The sequence below is a fragment of the Podarcis melisellensis genome, assembly GCF_964234715.1.
Source record: "Podarcis melisellensis genome assembly, chromosome: 9".
Classification (NCBI taxonomy): domain Eukaryota; kingdom Metazoa; phylum Chordata; class Lepidosauria; order Squamata; family Lacertidae; genus Podarcis; species Podarcis melisellensis.
In genome coordinates, this window is record NC_138541.1 from 4,179,249 (window position 1) to 4,197,512 (window position 18,264).

Below are 18,264 nucleotides of genomic sequence, written 5' to 3' on the forward strand. Positions count from 1 at the left end.
ACAGAAGCTGGGTTATTTTGTCTGTTTCCCCACCCCAACGGGGGTCTGTCTGTTGTAGGATTGGGGTTTCCAAAGGGTGTCTGGTCTCAATTTGCAGGCATCAGATGTGCCATGTAGGTGGGAGGAGAGCTTCGGGTGCAGCGCTCCCCATCTATTTTTCTTTCTCAAAAACCAGAGGGGTCTTTGTGGCAATTGAGATCGGGTCTGTGGGATGGAAGGGAGAGAGTTAGCTTCTTGCCTCTGTGACCCTGCTTGACTGCGGAACGGACAACTTCGCAGGGTTGTGGGCTCTCCAAAGCCCACCTTCCCAGCAGCTTAAACATCGCCATCTAGAGTTGAACTGGGGCAATGCGATCCTGGTGCATAGGTGGGGTCTTGGGCTCATTGAGACCGGTTGGGCAAGAGGCATGGAGACCAGCAGTAGGGGGCGCCAGAGCCAACAAGAGGTAGAGCCTCCCAATGAGAGGTTTAAGTCAAGGTTGATGCGGCACTGCCCTCATGGACCAGCCTCTTATTCTGGGCTGTTTGCGTGGGAAGAGGGAGCTCTGGGGAGGACCAAATCTCTGAGGCATCTTCGGCAAGCTTGCACCCCACACCCGTCCCCGTCCGGCTTGCAGAGTGGTAAGCTCAGGCCAGCCACAACAGAAGCACAGACATTCCTTTCCCCTGGAGTAATTGTGGAAAGCCAGAACACCGTAATTCAGGGAAAAACAAAGTTTTAGGACTGGAATGTGCAGGCTGGGTGAATTTTTTCATTGTTTGCTTTGCCTTGACCGATCTCCCTGCCCCCTCCCTCGCAGAAACACCAGCCCTGGCTCTGTGTGGCTCACAACAGCCCTGCAAAGCAGGCTCGGCTGAGATGTGGGGATTGGGCAGCATCTTTTAATAATAATAATAATAATAATAATTTATTATTTATACCCCACCCATCTGGCTGGGCTTCCCCAGCCACTTTGGGCTGCTTCGAAAAGAATATTAAAATACTGTAATACATCAAACATTTAAAAGCTTCCCTAAATAGGGCTGCCTTCAGATGTCTTCTAAAAATCTGGTAGTTGTTGTTCTCTTTGACATCTGATGGGAGGGCGTTCCACAGGGCGGGTGCCACTACCGAGGAGGCCCTCTGCCTGGTTCCCTGTAACTTGGCTTCTCGCAGAGAGGGAACTGCCAGAAGGCCCTCGGAGCTGGACCTCAGTGCCTGGGTAGAACGATGGGGGTGGAGATGTTCCTTCAGGTCTACTGGACCAAGGCCGTTTAGGGCTTTAAAGGTCAGCACCAACACTTTGAATTGTGCTCGGAAACGCACTGGGAGCCAATGTAGGTCTTTCAAGACTGGTGTTATGTGGTCTCGGCGGCCACTCCCAGTAACCAGTCTGGCTGCCGCATTCTGGATTAGTTGTAGTTTCAGAGTCACCTTCAAAGGTAGCCCCACGTAGAGCACATTGCAGTAGTCCAAGCGGGAGATAACCAGAGCATTCAGCTTCATGGCTGAGTGGAACGTTTGGTCCTGAGTCTCCCCGTGTTTGAGTCCCGTTCTTTAGCCTTGTCTCCTGCCACCAAAATTTCGAGCCACGCAGGGTTTGCTTTGCAATGGTGAAAGTTCTAGGTTCACAGGCATCACCAGTTTAAAAACACAGGTGAGCTGGCAGGTGGCAGGGAAACGATTGCTTGAGAAGGGAGCTACTGGTGAAGTTGTTTTTCCGCTATTTTGAGCATCATTATCACCCCCCATCCGCTTATTACTGCCTTCCACACAACCATTTCATTCCCCCCAATTTTTTATTCATTTTATAACACTAATAAACAACACAAACAGAAAAACAAACAAATCCTTGAATAATAATAACAATAACAATAACAATAACAATAACAATAACAATAACAATAATAATAATAATAATAATAATAATAATAATAATAGTAGTAGTAGTAGTAGTTACAGATAGGTAGCCGTGTTGGTCTGCCATAGTCAAAACAAAAATTTTTTTCCTTCCAGTAGCACCTTAAAGACCAACTAAGTTAGTTCTTGGTATGAGCTTTCGTGTGCATGCACACTTCTTCAGATACACAGTGTATCTGTGTATCTTCTTCAGTGTATCTGAAGAAGTGTGCATGCACACGAAAGCTCATACCAAGAACTAACTTAGTTGGTCTTTAAGGTGCTACTGGAAGGAAATTTTTTTGTTTTTTTGTTTTGTTTTTAATAATAATAATAACAGCCACAGCTGCTGCTGCTGCTGATTTTGAATTGAAATAATTTTAATTTCGTTTTACAAGTCTAGGCATCCATCTTTACAGATTCCTCCGAATCTCTAGACTTCCCACCTTCCGCTCCTTGGGTCCTACTGTCAACCTTTTCAACTGCATATTATTCAGTAGTCCATCTTTCGTATTACTCCATCATCTCCATAGTATTTGCTAAGTTACAAGTGCTATTGCAACCCTGCTCATGTTTTCATCTGCTTACAGTGGTCTCCAAGATGAATTATAAATCCCCCTGACTCTTTGTTAAAGATGGCGGCTGTTGTTCCAATCGCGCTCTTTTGTTCTTCCGCCAGTGGCCTGATCACCCTCAACCACAACGACAGCTACTACCTGAAACCCCCAGCCAGCCCGGACTCTGAGCCTCACATCGTCTATAGGGCAGAACACCTGCCAATCAAAGGCGGGACCTGTGGGCATGGTGACCAGATGCAAAGCAGCATAGTCGATTTCGCCCGGTCCTTCAATCCGTCTGCACATCAGCGGGTAAGCCTTTGGGCACAATAAGTGGACAGATTAGGAAGCTAATAGGTTTTTGTTCATCTCACCTTTCCGGCAAGGATAGGGGTATTGAATTTAATTGTAAATTATATTCCGGAAACGTGGGAGATTGCAAGTGGTCAAAAATAAATAAATGGATGTACCGTGCTATATTAGAAGCAAAAAAACTTGTTTTGATGAATTGGAAGAGCCGCAAAAAGATTCCATTGAGCACATGGATTGACAATACGGACAGATTAGCTACATATGAATGAATTGCATGTCGACGCAAATTAAGAATGGATAAATATGAAGAAATCTGGAAGGAATATTTAAGCAATAAGAGGCGGATAGTGGTGGGAAGTAGGGGGAGGAGAGGTGGGGAAATATTGTTAAAAAGGTGTAGTCATAGGTATATCAGTGCATTCAAATCTGAATTGTCAAATTGTGTTATTAGTGTTGTTATGGTTTTTGTTGTATGTGTCTTTTGCGGTTGTTGTTTGTATTGAAAAAATGATTAAATAAATAAATAAACCTTTCCAGAACTCAAGGTGGCATTCCCTGGCTCTCACCCACCCCGCAACAACGAGATCCAGTGTGGTGTAGTGGTTAAGAGCGGTAGACTCGTAATCTGGGGAACCGGGTTCGCTTCCCCACTCCTCCACATGTAGATGCTGGGTGACGCTGGGCTAGTCAGACTTCTCTGAAGTCTCTCAGCTCCACTCACCTCACAGAGTGTTTGTTGTGGGGGAGGAAGGGAAAGGAAAATGTTAGCCACTTGGAGACTCCTTCGGGTAGTGATAAAGCGGGATATCAAATCCAAACTCTTGAGGTAGGTCAGACTGAGAGGCAATGGCTGGCCAAGGTTGCCCACTGAGTTTTGTGGCTGAGTGGGGAGATGAACCCTGGTGTGGCTCCCGAGTCATGAGTCGTGTCCAGGCTGTGCCAGCAATTCATGGAAACGATTCAACCATATGCCAGAAATTTAGGTTAGCCCCACCAAAATCCACCTGTACCAAAATGAACATTATTTTTATCGTACTGTAGGTTTTGAAAAATAAAATTTTATTTTATGGTTTCTTGTTTATATTTTGAATGAGACATATCTGAGGACAGCAAAATCTTTTCAGTGCTTAGGGCCTCTAAAGGTCTTAATCCGGCCCTGGCGAGGATCACCACAATAGTTGCTTTTCCTTCCTTCCTGGTGACACTGAGCAAATTTGTCTTTCAGAAAAGGAGAGATGCCTGGAGAACCCTGAAATACATGGAGCTCTTCATTGTTGCAGACTACACCCTGGTGAGAATTTTTGATGTCAGGTTGTTGTTGTTTAGTTGTGTCCGACTCTTTGTGACCCCTGGACCAGAGTACGCCAGGCACTCCTGTCTTCCACTGCCTCCCACAGTTTGGTCAAACTCATGCTGGTCCAACCATCTCGTCCTCTGTCGTCCCCTTCTCCTTGGGCCCTCCATCTTTCCCAACATCAGGGTCTTTACCAGGGAGTCTTCTCATGAGATGGCCAAAGTCTTGGAGTCTCAGCTTCAGAATCTGTCCTTCCAGTGAGCACTTGGGCTGATTTCCTTCCGAATGGATAGGTTCGATCTTCTTGCAGTCCATGGGACTCTCAAGAGTCTCCTCCAGCACCAGAATTCAAAAGCATCAATTCTTCTGCAATCAGCCTTCTTTATGGTCCAGCTCTCACTTCCATAAATCACATTGCTGTCAGGTAGCATGGGTAGAAAGAGGGTTTTGTACAAATTCCTCTGTGAACTGAGTGGTCCAGCCATGCAGAGACTCCAAAGCCCACCTTCCCAGCAGTCCAGATCTTGCCAACCTATGTGCCCTTAGCCTGGCTTTGTGGCGCACAATGCTTCATGAGAAGAGGCAAGATACAAGGGTCCACAAATGCATTTTCCAGCTTTCTGCTGGGGAGTGTGTTTTTCCCCCAAGAGATGGCCCAGGATCGAGCAGGAGCCCTGCTCTCCTTCTGTGCTTGGAGAAACATCAGGACTTCTGGTGGTCCTAGGTAGGAGAGAATGAGGAGAGGTGGTCCTCAACGCTGCACTGAATCTTGGAGATCATTGGAGAGCCAGGGGCTTCATGAAGCTTCCTGAATGCCCAAAGCTCAGGTCAGCTCCCCGACCAGATGTCCCTGGCAAGACCACAAGCAGGACAAGTGTTCTGCTGTTGTTGGTGTCCACCTGTTCCAACGTGGTCCCTGCCAGATGTTTTGGGCTACCAGCTCCCATCAGCGATGGCTGGGGATGATGGGAGTTGTAGTCCAGAACTACACCAGGAAAGCACCAGGCAGATGAAGGATGGTCTGGAACGGTCATTCCCAAAGTGGGCGGTACTTCCCCCCCCCAATGGGGCAGTGGAATTGGATCGAATTTGTTGAATGAGTTAAAGGGATTGGTGTCAATTAGATTCTGGATAAATGTGAATCAGTTGTGACTGCTTTGAATTTTAAGTGTGTTTTGAATTTTAAAAGTGTATTTTGAATTTTATTGTATCCAGGATTCTTGGGGGAATGCTTTGAATGTGTTGTTGTTGTTGTTACTTTTATTATCTATATACTTCTCTTTATCCAAGGACTGGGGGGTTATTGTATTGTATTGTTCTTGTTTTCATTATGTATTTTGTGTTTTTACCTTGTATTTTTATGTTGTGAACCATCTTGAAGTCTACAGATGAAAGGTGGTATAGAAATATAATAATATTTCTTACCGGGACATGCAAACTGCTATTCTGAATAACGCTTCTTCTAGCGTAGGGAGAACTGGGGGTAAGTTTAAGGAACCAAAGGCGTGATAAAGTTTGGGACACGCTGGTTTGGATGAAGACAGATCCTTCTGAATTTAAGCGCAGTCATTCTCACATATTCCGTGCATCGTGGGGGAAGTAATTCTTCAAAGAGCATCCAGCAGAGTGTGTTAGTTTTGGCTGAAGGAATGTTCCTAAATTTGTTCCTTTGCCTCTCCTTTTCTCCCTTTCCCCCTCCTCATCCACTGTCTCCTTCCCAGTTTTCATCTCAAAAGCAAAATCTGGGGCACACCAAGCAACGGATCTTGGAGATCGCGAATTACGTAGACAAGGTAATCGCTCAGAGACCATCCGCAAAACCTGGGTTATCCACAGCTACCTATTCTGAACATCAAGGTCATAAGCCCATAAAAAGAGCCCTGGAGATGGATAGCTTGGTTGGTTAAAGAATGATGCTGACAATGCCAAGGTTGGAGGTTCGATCCCCGAAGGGACAGCTGCATATTCCCTCATTGCAGCATTCCTATGATTGGAACAGGATCAGGCCATAACCTTGGCATTGTCAGCACCACACTCTTACCAGCTGAGCAAATTGAGGAAGACTCCGTTCTGAAACCCCTAAGAGGTGCTATAAGTCAGCGCAGACCAAGCTGTCCCCAACCTGGCGCCCCCCGGGTGCTTTGCACTACAACTCCCATCAGCCCCAGCAATGATCAGGGAGCGGTGGTCAGGTCTGCTGGGAGTGGTTGTCCACAACAGTGGTGGCTGGTGCAAATCAGACCTGGTAGGGCAGGAGGCAGGGAGTCCGACACTAGGTGGCGCCAGAGGCAATGAGAGCCCGAGCCAAGTAATTCTGGTTTAGTCCTCTTCCTCCGGGCTGAGTTCTACAAGGCCAGTGCAGAGACTAAGGAAGGGGAAGTTGGCCGTCTGGGCTGGATGTAAAAGAAAAGTTAAGCAGGTGGGGCTGGCGCACTGAGATTAGTGGGGCAGGGCCCCACCTGCCCTAATGGACCAGCCGCCAGTCCCAGGGGGTTGTGGAGGACCATAGGCTTAGGGCCCTCGTATTTACGGGACCGCCTCTACTGGTCTGCCCCGCAGAGGACCTTCAGGTCCATGAATAACCATAGTTTAGAGGTCACGGGCCCTAAGGAAGTCAGACTATCCTCCACCAGAGCCAGGGCCTTCTCAGTGGTGGCTCTGACCTGGTGGGATGCTCTGTCCCATGAGACCAGGGCCCTGCAGGATTTAACCTCCTTCCGTTGGGCCTGTAAGACAGAGCTATTCCTCCTGGCCTTTAATTTGAATTCAGCCTGATCTTTTATTTCCCTTCTCTTCCCTCCCCTTTTGTGAAGATTAGCTGCTCTGAGACCCCACAGCTAATTCTCCCCTGGCCTCCTCGCTGGCCCAAGTAGGACCAATTCAGCCAGCTAGCCCTGGTGACTATCTAATGCTTATTAGATGGATTTCCCCCAAATTGATTTCTGAACTTTGAATTTTATTGTTATTCACGTTTTTATACTGTATTTTCTGCTGCTTCTATAATTAAGTGTTTAAATTTGTTGTTAGCCGCCCTGAGCCCAGTTTTCTGAACCGGGAGGGGTGGGGTATAAATAAAAATTTATTATTATTAATTATTATTATTATGCCTGACTTAACAGTGTTGGGGGGCTAACAGCACGCTTATTTATTTCGTATAGTAAAGTTATACACTGCTTCATTTCAAAAAGCAAAACCCTCCAAGCAGCTTACAAAGAGAACAAGCCAATAAAACTATCAGTAAAAACAACTGGAAGCCAGGATGTCTGTCAGTTAGAGCATGAGGCTCTTAACCTCAAGGTTATGGGTTCGAGTTCCACACTGGACAAAAGACCTCAGCCTTGCAGGGGGTTGGACTAGATGACCCCAGTGGTCCCTTCAAACTCTTATGAACTCTTTAAAACTTGCAAAAGACAAAATCCGCAATAAACTAAGAGCAGATTAAAACATTCTAAATGTGTTGGGTTTTTTGGGGGGTGGGGAGGTTATTGGTTTTAAAATACATATTGCATTTTTACGTGGTGAACCGCCCTGCGATCTTCGAACGAAGGGTGGTATACAAATTTAATACAAAGCAATGCTAATAATGTCCAGGAAGGCTTGCCTGAGAAACAAAGAGGCCTTTAGCAGGTGCCAGAAAGTGTACAGTGAAATTGCCTCAATAGGCGGTGAGTTCCAGAGGTGCTGCCACACGGAAAGATTGATTTCTTACAAATGCAGAGCGGGGTATTATCTGGCACCTGTAAGAGGGCCAGCTCTACAGATTGAAGTGCAGTGGACGCTTGGGTTGCGAACGTGATCCGCACGGGATGCATGTTCGCAGCCTGCAGCGTTCGCAACCGGCATCTGAGCATCTGCACACACATGGGTTGTGATGTGGCGCTTCTGCGCATGCACAAAGCACGATTTAGCTCTTCTGCGCATGTGCGACCGCTGAAACCCAGAGGTTGTGGGAATGTTCTGGGGTGCAGGAGAGGATATATTGTGAGATTATATCCAAATCCAATTTGTGCTAACAAGTTCCCAAAATATCAGCAGAGTTTATGACATTCCCCTTTTAGTTCGCAACGGTAATGTCTGCACAGGTTCGCTAGAACCTCTATAATAATTACTCTGGTAATTTCCCCTTTGTTCCCTCTTAAAATACAAGACACGACACAGTCGTTATAAAAGTATAAAAGAGTTTACTCACGTTCTGTTCACAATATGATCCCAGAAGGCAGACAGCTTAAAAAGGTAAAATACATTTAGAATCTATCTTGTAGCAAGATAGTCCTTATCTCCTCTCTTGGCTGGGAGCCAAGAGAGCATCCTTAGATGTTTCCTCATCGAAGGAAGATGGCAGAGAGAGAGAGATGGCTGCCTGCCCTGTGCTTTTATCATTTACCTGCACAGGTGAGGCCACACCCACCTCTGGTCACATGCGGAGGAAGTCCGTCCCCAGGAAGTTTACCGGCTTGCTGGACAGACATCCCTCCCCATGTTCTAACATGTACACTCTAGGAATGTTGTCATTGACTGCTCCTGTGTTTACATCCCACAGAAGTAACCCGTTCCGGTACTTCCGGGTTTTGGTGGGTCAGTAACCCAAAAAAACGCAGTCTGAAGTGTCTGTAACCCGAGGTATGACGGTAGTCAAGTGGGCAAGGTGATCTTGCAGGTGAACTATGGGTCCATTACAGTGGTACCTCTAGATACGAACGGGATCCATTCTGGAGCCCCGTTCGTATCTAGAAGCAAATGTAACTAGTGATGGCACGTCTGTGCACGCATGCGCCGCTTTTCGCCGCTTCTGCGCACGCGTATGACGTCATTTTGAGCATCTGCGCATGCGCAAGGGTTGCCGCGGAGCACAACTCGAACGCGCTCAACCCGAAGCGCATTCAACCTCAGGTATGACTGTATTATTGTTGTTGTTGTTGTTGTTAATAACCCTCTTCCTCTCTTCCTGCTCTTCCCCAGTTTTACAGGTCCCTGAATATCAAAGTGGCCCTGATCGGCCTGGAGGTCTGGACCGAGAGGGACCAGTGCAGCTTGAGCAGCGATGCTCACGCCTCGCTCATGTCCTTCCTGCAGTGGAAAAAGTCTCTGAAGGCCCGGAAGAAGCACGACAATGCCCAGCTGCTGACGTGAGTCATCGTTTCAGAAGCAGCCATCGATAAGCTGGCTCATGCTAGGGGGCGGGTTGTGTGTGTGTGTGTGTGTGTGTGTGTGTGTGTGTGTAGGGCACTTCCCCTGCATTTTAATGAAATGATCCACCCATTATTATTATTTTTTCCAAACCGGTACGTGAACCAAAACGCAGCTATCCTCCAGAATTTGCGCTTCTCTGAATTTTGCAATGCAGTTTTCCAGCCGCAGTGTGTGTTGTTATTGATTGCGTTTTCCCATTTATCCTGGGAACTGTAGCTTAACCCTCATGGACCTACAAATCCCTAGCACCCTTAGCAAACTACAGTTCCCAGTATTCACTGAGGTGGCAAATGGGCTCAGATGCACACCCACACCACAGATTCAAACCATCCCTTCCCAGGGAATACTGACATTTAAAGTGGAAGAGGCAGTGGCGTAGCGTGGGTTGTCAGCACCCGGGGCAAGGCAAGTAATTTGCGCCCCCTAACCCCTAACCTGCCGCCGCTGCCAGCTTCTTGCTGCTGCCTGGTCTGGTCTGGTGTGGTTCTCTCCCGCGCTCAGCGCTGCGCTGGGTGGCCGCTGCACTGTCCCTCCCCCAGATAGTCCCTCGCTCTCTCTCCGCACCGCACGCCTGGCACCCACCCTCCTCCACAGTGGGCAGCGACCCGGCGGCTCGGATCGGATTCGCACAGCCAGCACTGCAGTGAGAGAGAGTGAGTGAGCCAGGTAGGGGCAGAGAGCTGCGAGTGCGAGCGCGCCCCCCAGATGTTGCGCCCGGTGCGGCTGGCCCCCCTGCACCCCCCACGCTACGCCACTGGGAAGAGGTAAGGTTAGGTAAAGGTAAAGGTAAAGGAACCCTGAAAGGTTAAGTCCAGTCAAAGACGACTATGGGGTTGCAGCGCTCATCTTGCTTCCAGGCCGAGGGAGCCAGTGTTTGTCCACAGACAGCTTTCGGGTCATGTGGCCAGCAGCAGGACTATACCACTTCCGTCACAACGGGACACCATGACGGAAGCCAGAGTGCATGGGAACGCCGTTTACCTTCCCACCGCAGTGGTGGGAGTCAGCAATGACTGGACCTAATGGTCAGGGGTCCCTTTACCTTTACCTTTCTACGCATGAACTATAATGCCAATTCAATATAAAATCAAAAGTGCATACTCCATCTATATGGTGTATGGAATTGTATAACAACAATAGCTATGGAGCAGTGGTCAGAAAGGTATGTAACCACTGCTACTGACTGCATGTTGCAAGAAACCTAAAAAACCGACCCCAGGTCTCTTCCCTCTGTTTTCCCCCTTCCCTTTCCTGTCTCCACAGCGGGATGACCTTTGTTGGGACGACCATTGGGATGGCGCCGCTGGAGGGCATGTGCAGTGCGGAAAACTCCGGCGGGGTGAGCATGGTAAGGAGAAGATTGCTGCTCCTCGATTCTCCTCTTGCTATCTAGAGCTGTCTTCCGCAAACTGGTTGCTGTTTTCAACTACAACTCCCATCAGCTGGCTGGGGCTGATGGGAGTTGTTATGTACTGAATAAAATAGGATCCAAAATGCAGCTGATTGGCCCTAGAACAATAGGATTCAGAATACAGCAGTCTGATTGGCCCTAGAACAATAGGATCCAGAATGCAGCAGTCTGATTGGTCCTAGAACAATAGGATCCAGAATGCAGCAGTCTGATTGGTCCTAGAACAATAGGATCCAAAATGCAGCAGTCTGATTGGTCCACTGGAGCCACCCAATCCAGCGCCAGGTGGAAGTGAATCCGCAACCTGATTGGCCTACAGGAGAACCCCAGAATTAGCCAATCACCTGGGGCCCATTGTGTAAATAATATATATAAAGCAGACATTCTGGGGGAACTTCCATTCCTCCTCACCACTATGAGCTGAATAAAGAGCATGAAATCCACTCTCAACTCCGAGTATATTTCAGGAGTTGTAGTTTCAAGCGACAGGATGGCAATCTGGTTGGTGAAAGCTTCTCAACAGCATCTCCTTCGTCTGCGCAAAATTATCCTCTTTGTTCATGGAGCAAGAGGCACTTCGCCTTGGGGGAAGGAAGAGTCGGGTTCTGCCGGGTGCAACCTCACTTAGCTGCCGGTCTCAGTGTCTTTGGGGTTCCCATCCCATATCGGCAGGGAAAAGGCCCCAGATATTGGAAAATCTTTGAATTGTAGGGTTGGAAGGGACCAGCAAAGGTCATCTAGTCCAACCCTCTTCGATGCGAGAATCAAAGCTAAAGAACCCATCCAGCATCTGCTTAAAAACCGCCAATGGAGGAGAGTCCGCTGAACGTATCGACAAGCATCGTTGGGTTTTAGGGGCAGGAACAGGGTAGATTTGGTTTGGTTTGTCTAAAAGGGGTTTTGCGGCCAAACCCGAGTCCCTGAAATGTGGCCCTGGTTTGCTTGCATTTCAAGGGGTTCGACTGGATGACCTTTGGGGGCCCCAATCTATGATTCTATGATGTTCTCCTCTCCTTTAGCCAGAAGAGGTTCCCCCTGCATGTATGTCCCACACCCCGGCTCCTTCACTGTACAGCTTCCGGCGAATGCTGAAGTCCAGTGCCGGATTTACGTATAAGCTAAACAAGCTATAGCTTAGGGCCCTAGTTTCTTGGCCCCCCTAATTTTTTTTAAAGGAAATAAAACCTGGATGTACATCTCCAAAATATAAGATAAAAAACAAATAAACTAAAACCTACATACAGCAACAGTGTTTTGTGTTGTGTAGGCTCCTATAATGCAAAAACAGTGGATGCTCGGGATGTGAACGTGATCCGTGTGGGAGGTACATTCGCAACCCGCAGCGCCGCGTCTGCGCACGCGTTGCGATTCGGCATTTCTGTGCATGCACAAAGCACGATTTAGTGCTTCTGTGCATGTGCGGCTGCCGAAACCCGGAGGTAACCCGTTTGGCACGTCCGTAAACCGAAAAAACGCAACCTGAAGCATTTGTAACCAAAGGTATGACTGTAATGGGCCCTGCCTGCTAGCCTGCTCCCTAAGATATCACTAGTTTAGCTCCCTAAGATATCACTAGTTTGCTCATTTCTATATATAGGGTGCCTACATTCTGCATGGACTGGTTTCATGGCAAAGGACAGCTGGACGTATAAAGGGCCCCATTACCTTCAGTAGCTTAGGGCCTCATCAAACTTAAATCCGGCCCTGCTGAAGACCTACCTCTTTCCCCTCGCTGTGTGTTTTCAGGGACCCCATCAAAAAATTCCTGGGATTGTAGCCTGTTTTAGTTTTGATTGAATTGTCACAGCCCTGGGACCTCCTGGCAGAGGGCAGGGGATGAATTAGGCGATGATGATAATGAAAATGATGACCACAATCCTCTGTCCCAGGACCATTCAGAGCTGCCCATTGGAGCGGCCGCCACCATGGCCCACGAAATCGGCCACAACTTCGGCATGAGCCACGACCCTGAGGGGTGCTGCGTTGAGGCCACGGCGTCCCAGGGTGGCTGCGTCATGGCTGCTGCTACCGGGTAAGAAGGTTTGGGGCAGGGAAACCAAACATGAGCTTGTCAAAGCCTCAGTGACACACTGCGCAGTGTTGTTGTTGCTTAGTCGTTTAGTCGTGTCCGACTCTTCGTGACCCAAGGACCAGAGCATGCCAGGCACTCCTGTCTTCCACTGCCTCCCGCAGTTTGGTCAAACTCATGCTGGCAGCTTCGAGAACACTGCCCGACCATCTCGTCCTCTCTCGTCCCCTTCTCCTTGTGCCCTCCATCTTTCCCAACATCAGGGTCTTTTCCAGGGAGTCTTCTCTTCTCCTGAGGTGGCCAAAGTATTGGAGCCTCAGCTTCAGGATCTGTCCTTCCAGTGAGCACTCAGGGCTGATTTCCTTCAGAATGGAGAGGTTTGATCTTCTTGCAGTCCATGGGACTCTCAAGAGTCTCCTCCAGCACCATAATTCAAAAGCATCAATTCTTTGGCGATCAGCCTTCTTGATGGTCCAGCTCTCACTTCCATACATCACTACTGGGAAAACCATAGCTTTAACTATACCTGTTGGCAAGGTGATGTCTCTGCTTTTTAAGATGCTGTCTAGGTTTGTCATTGCTTTTCTGCCAAGAAGCAGGCGTCTTTTAATTAGATACCCACTTTAAACAGCCTTTGCTTCCACCCCACTGGAAGCTGTAATTTGTTAAGAGTGCTGAGAGTTTTTTGGAAACCCCCTATTCCCCTCTCAGAGCTACAATTCCCAGAGTTCCCTTTGGAGAGGGATTGATTGTTAACCCACCCTGGGAACTGTGCTCCCCTTTCTTTATTTTCCCTGCTGCCATCCAGAACCCCAGGAGCCAGGGGCATGGCACTACCAGCCCCAGAAATTAAATCCGGTTTTCTTGCAGCCAGCAAGGATGCAAAAATGGAGACAGATGTACAATGGCGAGAGAAAGGGGGGGGCGAATCGAGTGCAGTTGTCTTTCGGAAGCAAGCCACATGTTGGGAAACAAGGGTCTTGTTCCGTGTCTGTCGGATGTGTTGAGAGGAGCCGGCACAAAACAGTGAAGCCTTTCTCCTCTCCGGAAAGCGCCCGGCACGAGGCTGTTTATAGACTTAAAGACACTGAGGGTTTGAGGGCCCCAGTGCTTGCGTCCGTGCCGCCGACATTGGCGGCGGGATCGGCTGTCACACAAAAGAGCCGTTGTCGAGGGGGAAGGAGAAATGTCAAGGAGACCACGAGGCTCGGATTTCAAGGCTGTTCAGGGCACCGAAATAAATCACACGGAGGAAGTCGGTTTTGGAGAGAGGGTTCTGGGCTGTATGGGTGCAGTGGGACAAGACCTCTCTAGGGACAAGCCACACATTTGGGCAGAAGCCCTGGCTCCGTGGTAGAGCGCCATCCCAGGAGACTGAGGGCGAGGCAGTGGGGTGTAGTGGTTAGAGCAGTGGGTCCCAAACTTTACGGTTCCACAGACTCATCCCCTGTGCCCTCCCTACCTTATTTAAAGCATTATTCATTTTTAAAAATAAATTTTATTAAGGTTTTTAGAGACAAAAACTTAACATCGCCACCCTGTTTTTAAGAAAACCAAACCAAGACTTTTCTCTAGATACAATAAAAACAGAAAAAAGGGGTGAGGGAGATAAATAGAGTAGAAAGAGGTTAAAAGAGAAAGATCGAAAAATCAGATTCAGAAAATAAAGAACTTCCGATTCTTTACGTGTCTGCTTTAAAAAAACTATTCACTTTGTCCAATCAAATCTAACACCCAACAAAGCCACTTTCTGTAAACAAACATTATCTTCAATCCTCAAATCCAGATATCATTATTTCTTTTTCTTTCTCATGCAAAAAAAATCTATGAGGAATTTCCAATCTTTAACCAATTTAAAATAAAATAAACAATATATATAGTTTGCACGTCCCACCACGGAAATTAATAACACAATAAAACAGTGACAATTTACGGCACAGTTAAAACTGCACAGTTTAACTAATTCAACAAAATGCATGAACTTGATCCAGTGATGCCAGCTTTTTGCAATCTGAAAGTCCGTTACGCCTCAAGCGCCCCTCTGCTTATTATTATTATTATTAGTTTTCATCTTGTGTTTTTAAGTTGTGAACCTTCCTGAGATCTATAGAAGAAAGGCGGTATGGAAATTCAATTAATCAATATTGACAGTCGCCCCTCTTTGCCTGTGTCTGTCTCTGCAGCCACCCCTTTCCGAAAGTCTTCAGCTCCTGCAGTCGGAAGCAACTGGAGAGCTACTTCCACCGAGGGGGTGGCATGTGTCTTTTCAACATGCCCGACACCAAGGACCTGGTGGTGGGCAAGAAATGCGGCAACGGATTCCTGGAGGACGGCGAGGAATGTGACTGCGGGGAGGTGGAGGTATGTCTTTGCGGCATCAGAATTTCTGTACAGAGAGGTGCTGGGGCCAAATAATAATAATAATTTGTTATTTATACCCCACCCATCTGGCTGGGTTTCCCTAGCCACTCTGGGCAGCTTCCAACAGAGTATTAAAATACAGTAGTCTATTAAACATTAAAAGCTTCCCTAAACAGGGCTGCCTTCAGGTGTCTTCTAAAAGTCTGGTAGTTGTTTTTCTCTTTGACATCTGGTGGGAGGGCATTCCACAGGGCGGGTGCCACTACCAAGAAGGCCCTCTGCCTGGTTCCCTGTAACTTGGCTTCTCGCAGCAAGGGAACCGCCAGAAGGCCCTCGGCGCTGGACCTCAGTGTCCAGGCAGAACGATGGGGGTGGAGACGCTCCTTCAGATATACTGGACCGAGGCTGTTTAGGGCTTTAAATGTTCCTTTGATTGTCCTTGAATTTTCCCTTCAAGCTTGCCACCCTCTGCTGCCACAACTGTGTGGCATGCCACACCCTCGGAGAGCCTCGGCTTTAAGAGGGCTATTCCAGGCGATCATCGCGGTGATCATTCTTTTCCCTCTCTCTTTCCAGGAATGCACAAATCCTTGCTGCAACCCACAAAACTGCACCCTGAAAGCTGGGAGCGAGTGTGCGCACGGCGACTGCTGCGAAGGCTGCAAGGTATTCCAAACCATCTCGCTGTGATTCCCCCATTTCCAGGACCAGATCGGGTCCCTTCCAACTCCCCAATTCTGTGGTTCTTTATCAGGCTAACGAGGGGAGAGAGAGAAGAAAGAAAGAAACACACCTGTAGAAAAACCACAACACAACCCATTGCTTTTCAACTGGGTGGTGCTGTGGTCTAAACCACTGAGCCTCTTGTGCTTGCTGATCAGAAGGTTGGCGGTTCAAATCCCCGCGACGGGGTGAGCTCCCATTGCTCCTGCCAACCTAGCAGTTCAAAAGCACACCAGTGCAAGTAGATAAATAGGTACCGCTCCAGCAGGATGGTAAATGGCATTTTTGAGCGCTCTGGTTTCTGTCACAGTGTCCCATTGCACCAGAAGTGGTTTAGTCCTGCTGGCCACATGACCCGGAAAGCTGTCTGTGGACAAACGCCAGCTCCCTCGGCCTGAACGCAAGATGGTCTTGGATGCTAAATACGTCAACTTAAAAGCCATCCAGCTTAACTGCTCAATAACTCTCTCTCTTGTCTTCATCTGTTCTGTAGCTCAAGACAGCTGGGACCATGTGCCGAGAGCCGGCCGGATCATGCGACCTGCCTGAATACTGCACAGGGGCTTCCCCCTATTGCCCCAGCAACGTCTACCTCCTAGATGGCTCAATGTGCTCCTACGGGGAGGCTTACTGCAACAACGGCATGTGCTTGACCCACGAACAGCAATGCATCCAGCTGTGGGGCCCAGGTGAGCGCCTCCCCTGCCCCATACATATCCTTCCCTCTCTGCTCCTTTTCTACGCAGGGGTGGAATTTTCTGAGAATCGTGATGCCAAGCTCACCGGCACAGATTCCTTTTCTAATGCTCTCCTTGATCTTGAGAAGCAAGATTATTGTTATTTATAAAATAAACCCCAGTTCTGCTACAAATACAATGATCTCTTTTAAAAATGCATGGGTAATAATAATAATAATAATAATAATAATAATAATAATTATTATTATTATTATTATTATTTATACCCCACCCATCTGGCTGGGTTTCCCCAGCCACTCTGGGAGGCTCCCAACAAAATATTAAAAAAAATATAAAACATCAAACATTAATAATAATAATAATGATAATACATTTTATTTATACCCCCCCCAGCCAAGACTCAGGGCAGCTAACACCAGGTATAAAAAAAATTGATTAAAATAGAACTTAAAAACAAGATTAAAATACAATATTAAAATGCAGCCTCAATTCAGTAGAAACTCAAATCATGTTCACTTCCCTAAACTTCCCTAAACAGGGCTGCCTTCAGATGTCTTCCAAAAGTCAGATAGCTGTTTATTTCCTTGACTTCTGGTGGGAGGGCGTTCCACAGTGCGGGAGCCACTACCAAGAAGGCCCTCTGCCTGGTTCCCTGAAACCTTTCTTCTCACAGGGAGGGAACCGCCACAAGGCTCTCGGAGCTGGACCTCAGCGTCCGGGCTGAATGATGCGGGTAGAGATGCTCCTTGAGGGATGCTAAGGGAGGGGTAGTACCTCTGGTCGGGGGCATATCATGCTACCTCTGGGGTAGTTTGTCCACCTTTGGTCCCCACCCTGCACTCAGCTCTCACCTGTGGCTTTTAGAAGCTGTCAGCATGCAATAGGGCCACACCCTGGGAATGGCTTTGACTGGCCGGTTAAACCAGGTGAGGGGAGCCATTGGGTTGCAAACCCTTGTTGAGTTAGGAAGCTTGCATGCAAAGACAGGCTCTGGTACGTTGAGCGGATGAGACCAAGAGTGGGGCCAATAGTCAAGAAGAAGAAGAAGAAGAGTTTGGATTTGATATCCCGCCTTTCACTCCCTTTAAGGAGTCTCAAAGCGGCTAACATTCTCTTTTCCCTTCCTCCCCCACAACAAACACTCTGTGAGGTGAGTGGGGCTGAGAGACTTCAGAGAAGTGTGACTGGCCCAAGGTCACCCAGCAGCTGCAGGTGGAGGAGCGGAGACGCGAACCCGGTTCCCCAGATTACAAGACTACCGCTCCTAACCACTACACCACACTGGCTCTCCTACACCACACTGGTTTCTGCACGTGATGTAGGGGAAAGTGGTTCCCAGGTGGGGCTCATATACCTGGGAAGGAAGCCTATCTAGGAGAAGGAAAGCTCTGGCCCTAAATTTGCGGGATATCTTCAGAAGAAGAAAAAGTAAGGAGCAAACTCTAAACAAATCCACTCTGTCCCTGAGACAGTTGGATGGCGCCTTGTATATCTCTTTCCGGCAGCTCCTGCACCAATTGCCTTCTCGCCTTTCCTTTGGGCCATACTTCCCAGGCTTGCTCTTGGGACACAGGCGGTGCTATGGTCTAAACCACTGAGCCTCTTGGGCTTGCTGATCAGAAGGTCAGCAGTTTGAATCCCCGCGATGGGGTGAGCTCCTGTTGCTCTGTCCCAGCTCCTGCCAACCTAGCAGTTTGAAAGCACACCAGCGGAAGTAGATAAATAGGTACCATTGCAGCGGGAAGGTAAACGGCATTTCCATCCATGCGCTGCTCTGGTTTGCCAGAAGCGGCTTAGTCATGCTGGCCAC

At 48.1% G+C, this 18,264-nt stretch overlaps 1 protein-coding gene across 2 annotated transcripts in view; it reads left to right on the plus strand.

Moving 5' to 3' along the window:
* Nucleotides 1-18,264, plus strand: part of ADAM33 (ADAM metallopeptidase domain 33) — a 94,134-nt gene that overhangs the window by 50,895 nt on the left and 24,975 nt on the right. For both annotated transcript variants that reach the window (XM_081924875.1, XM_081924874.1), the window contains exons 6-14: nucleotides 2,559-2,748; nucleotides 3,974-4,039; nucleotides 5,764-5,835; nucleotides 9,002-9,168; nucleotides 10,496-10,580; nucleotides 12,533-12,675; nucleotides 14,856-15,033; nucleotides 15,610-15,699; nucleotides 16,250-16,445. In XM_081924875.1, the coding sequence (XP_081781001.1) occupies nucleotides 2,559-2,748; nucleotides 3,974-4,039; nucleotides 5,764-5,835; nucleotides 9,002-9,168; nucleotides 10,496-10,580; nucleotides 12,533-12,675; nucleotides 14,856-15,033; nucleotides 15,610-15,699; nucleotides 16,250-16,445 (1,187 nt within the window). The remainder of the gene's footprint in view (nucleotides 1-2,558; nucleotides 2,749-3,973; nucleotides 4,040-5,763; nucleotides 5,836-9,001; nucleotides 9,169-10,495; nucleotides 10,581-12,532; nucleotides 12,676-14,855; nucleotides 15,034-15,609; nucleotides 15,700-16,249; nucleotides 16,446-18,264) is intronic.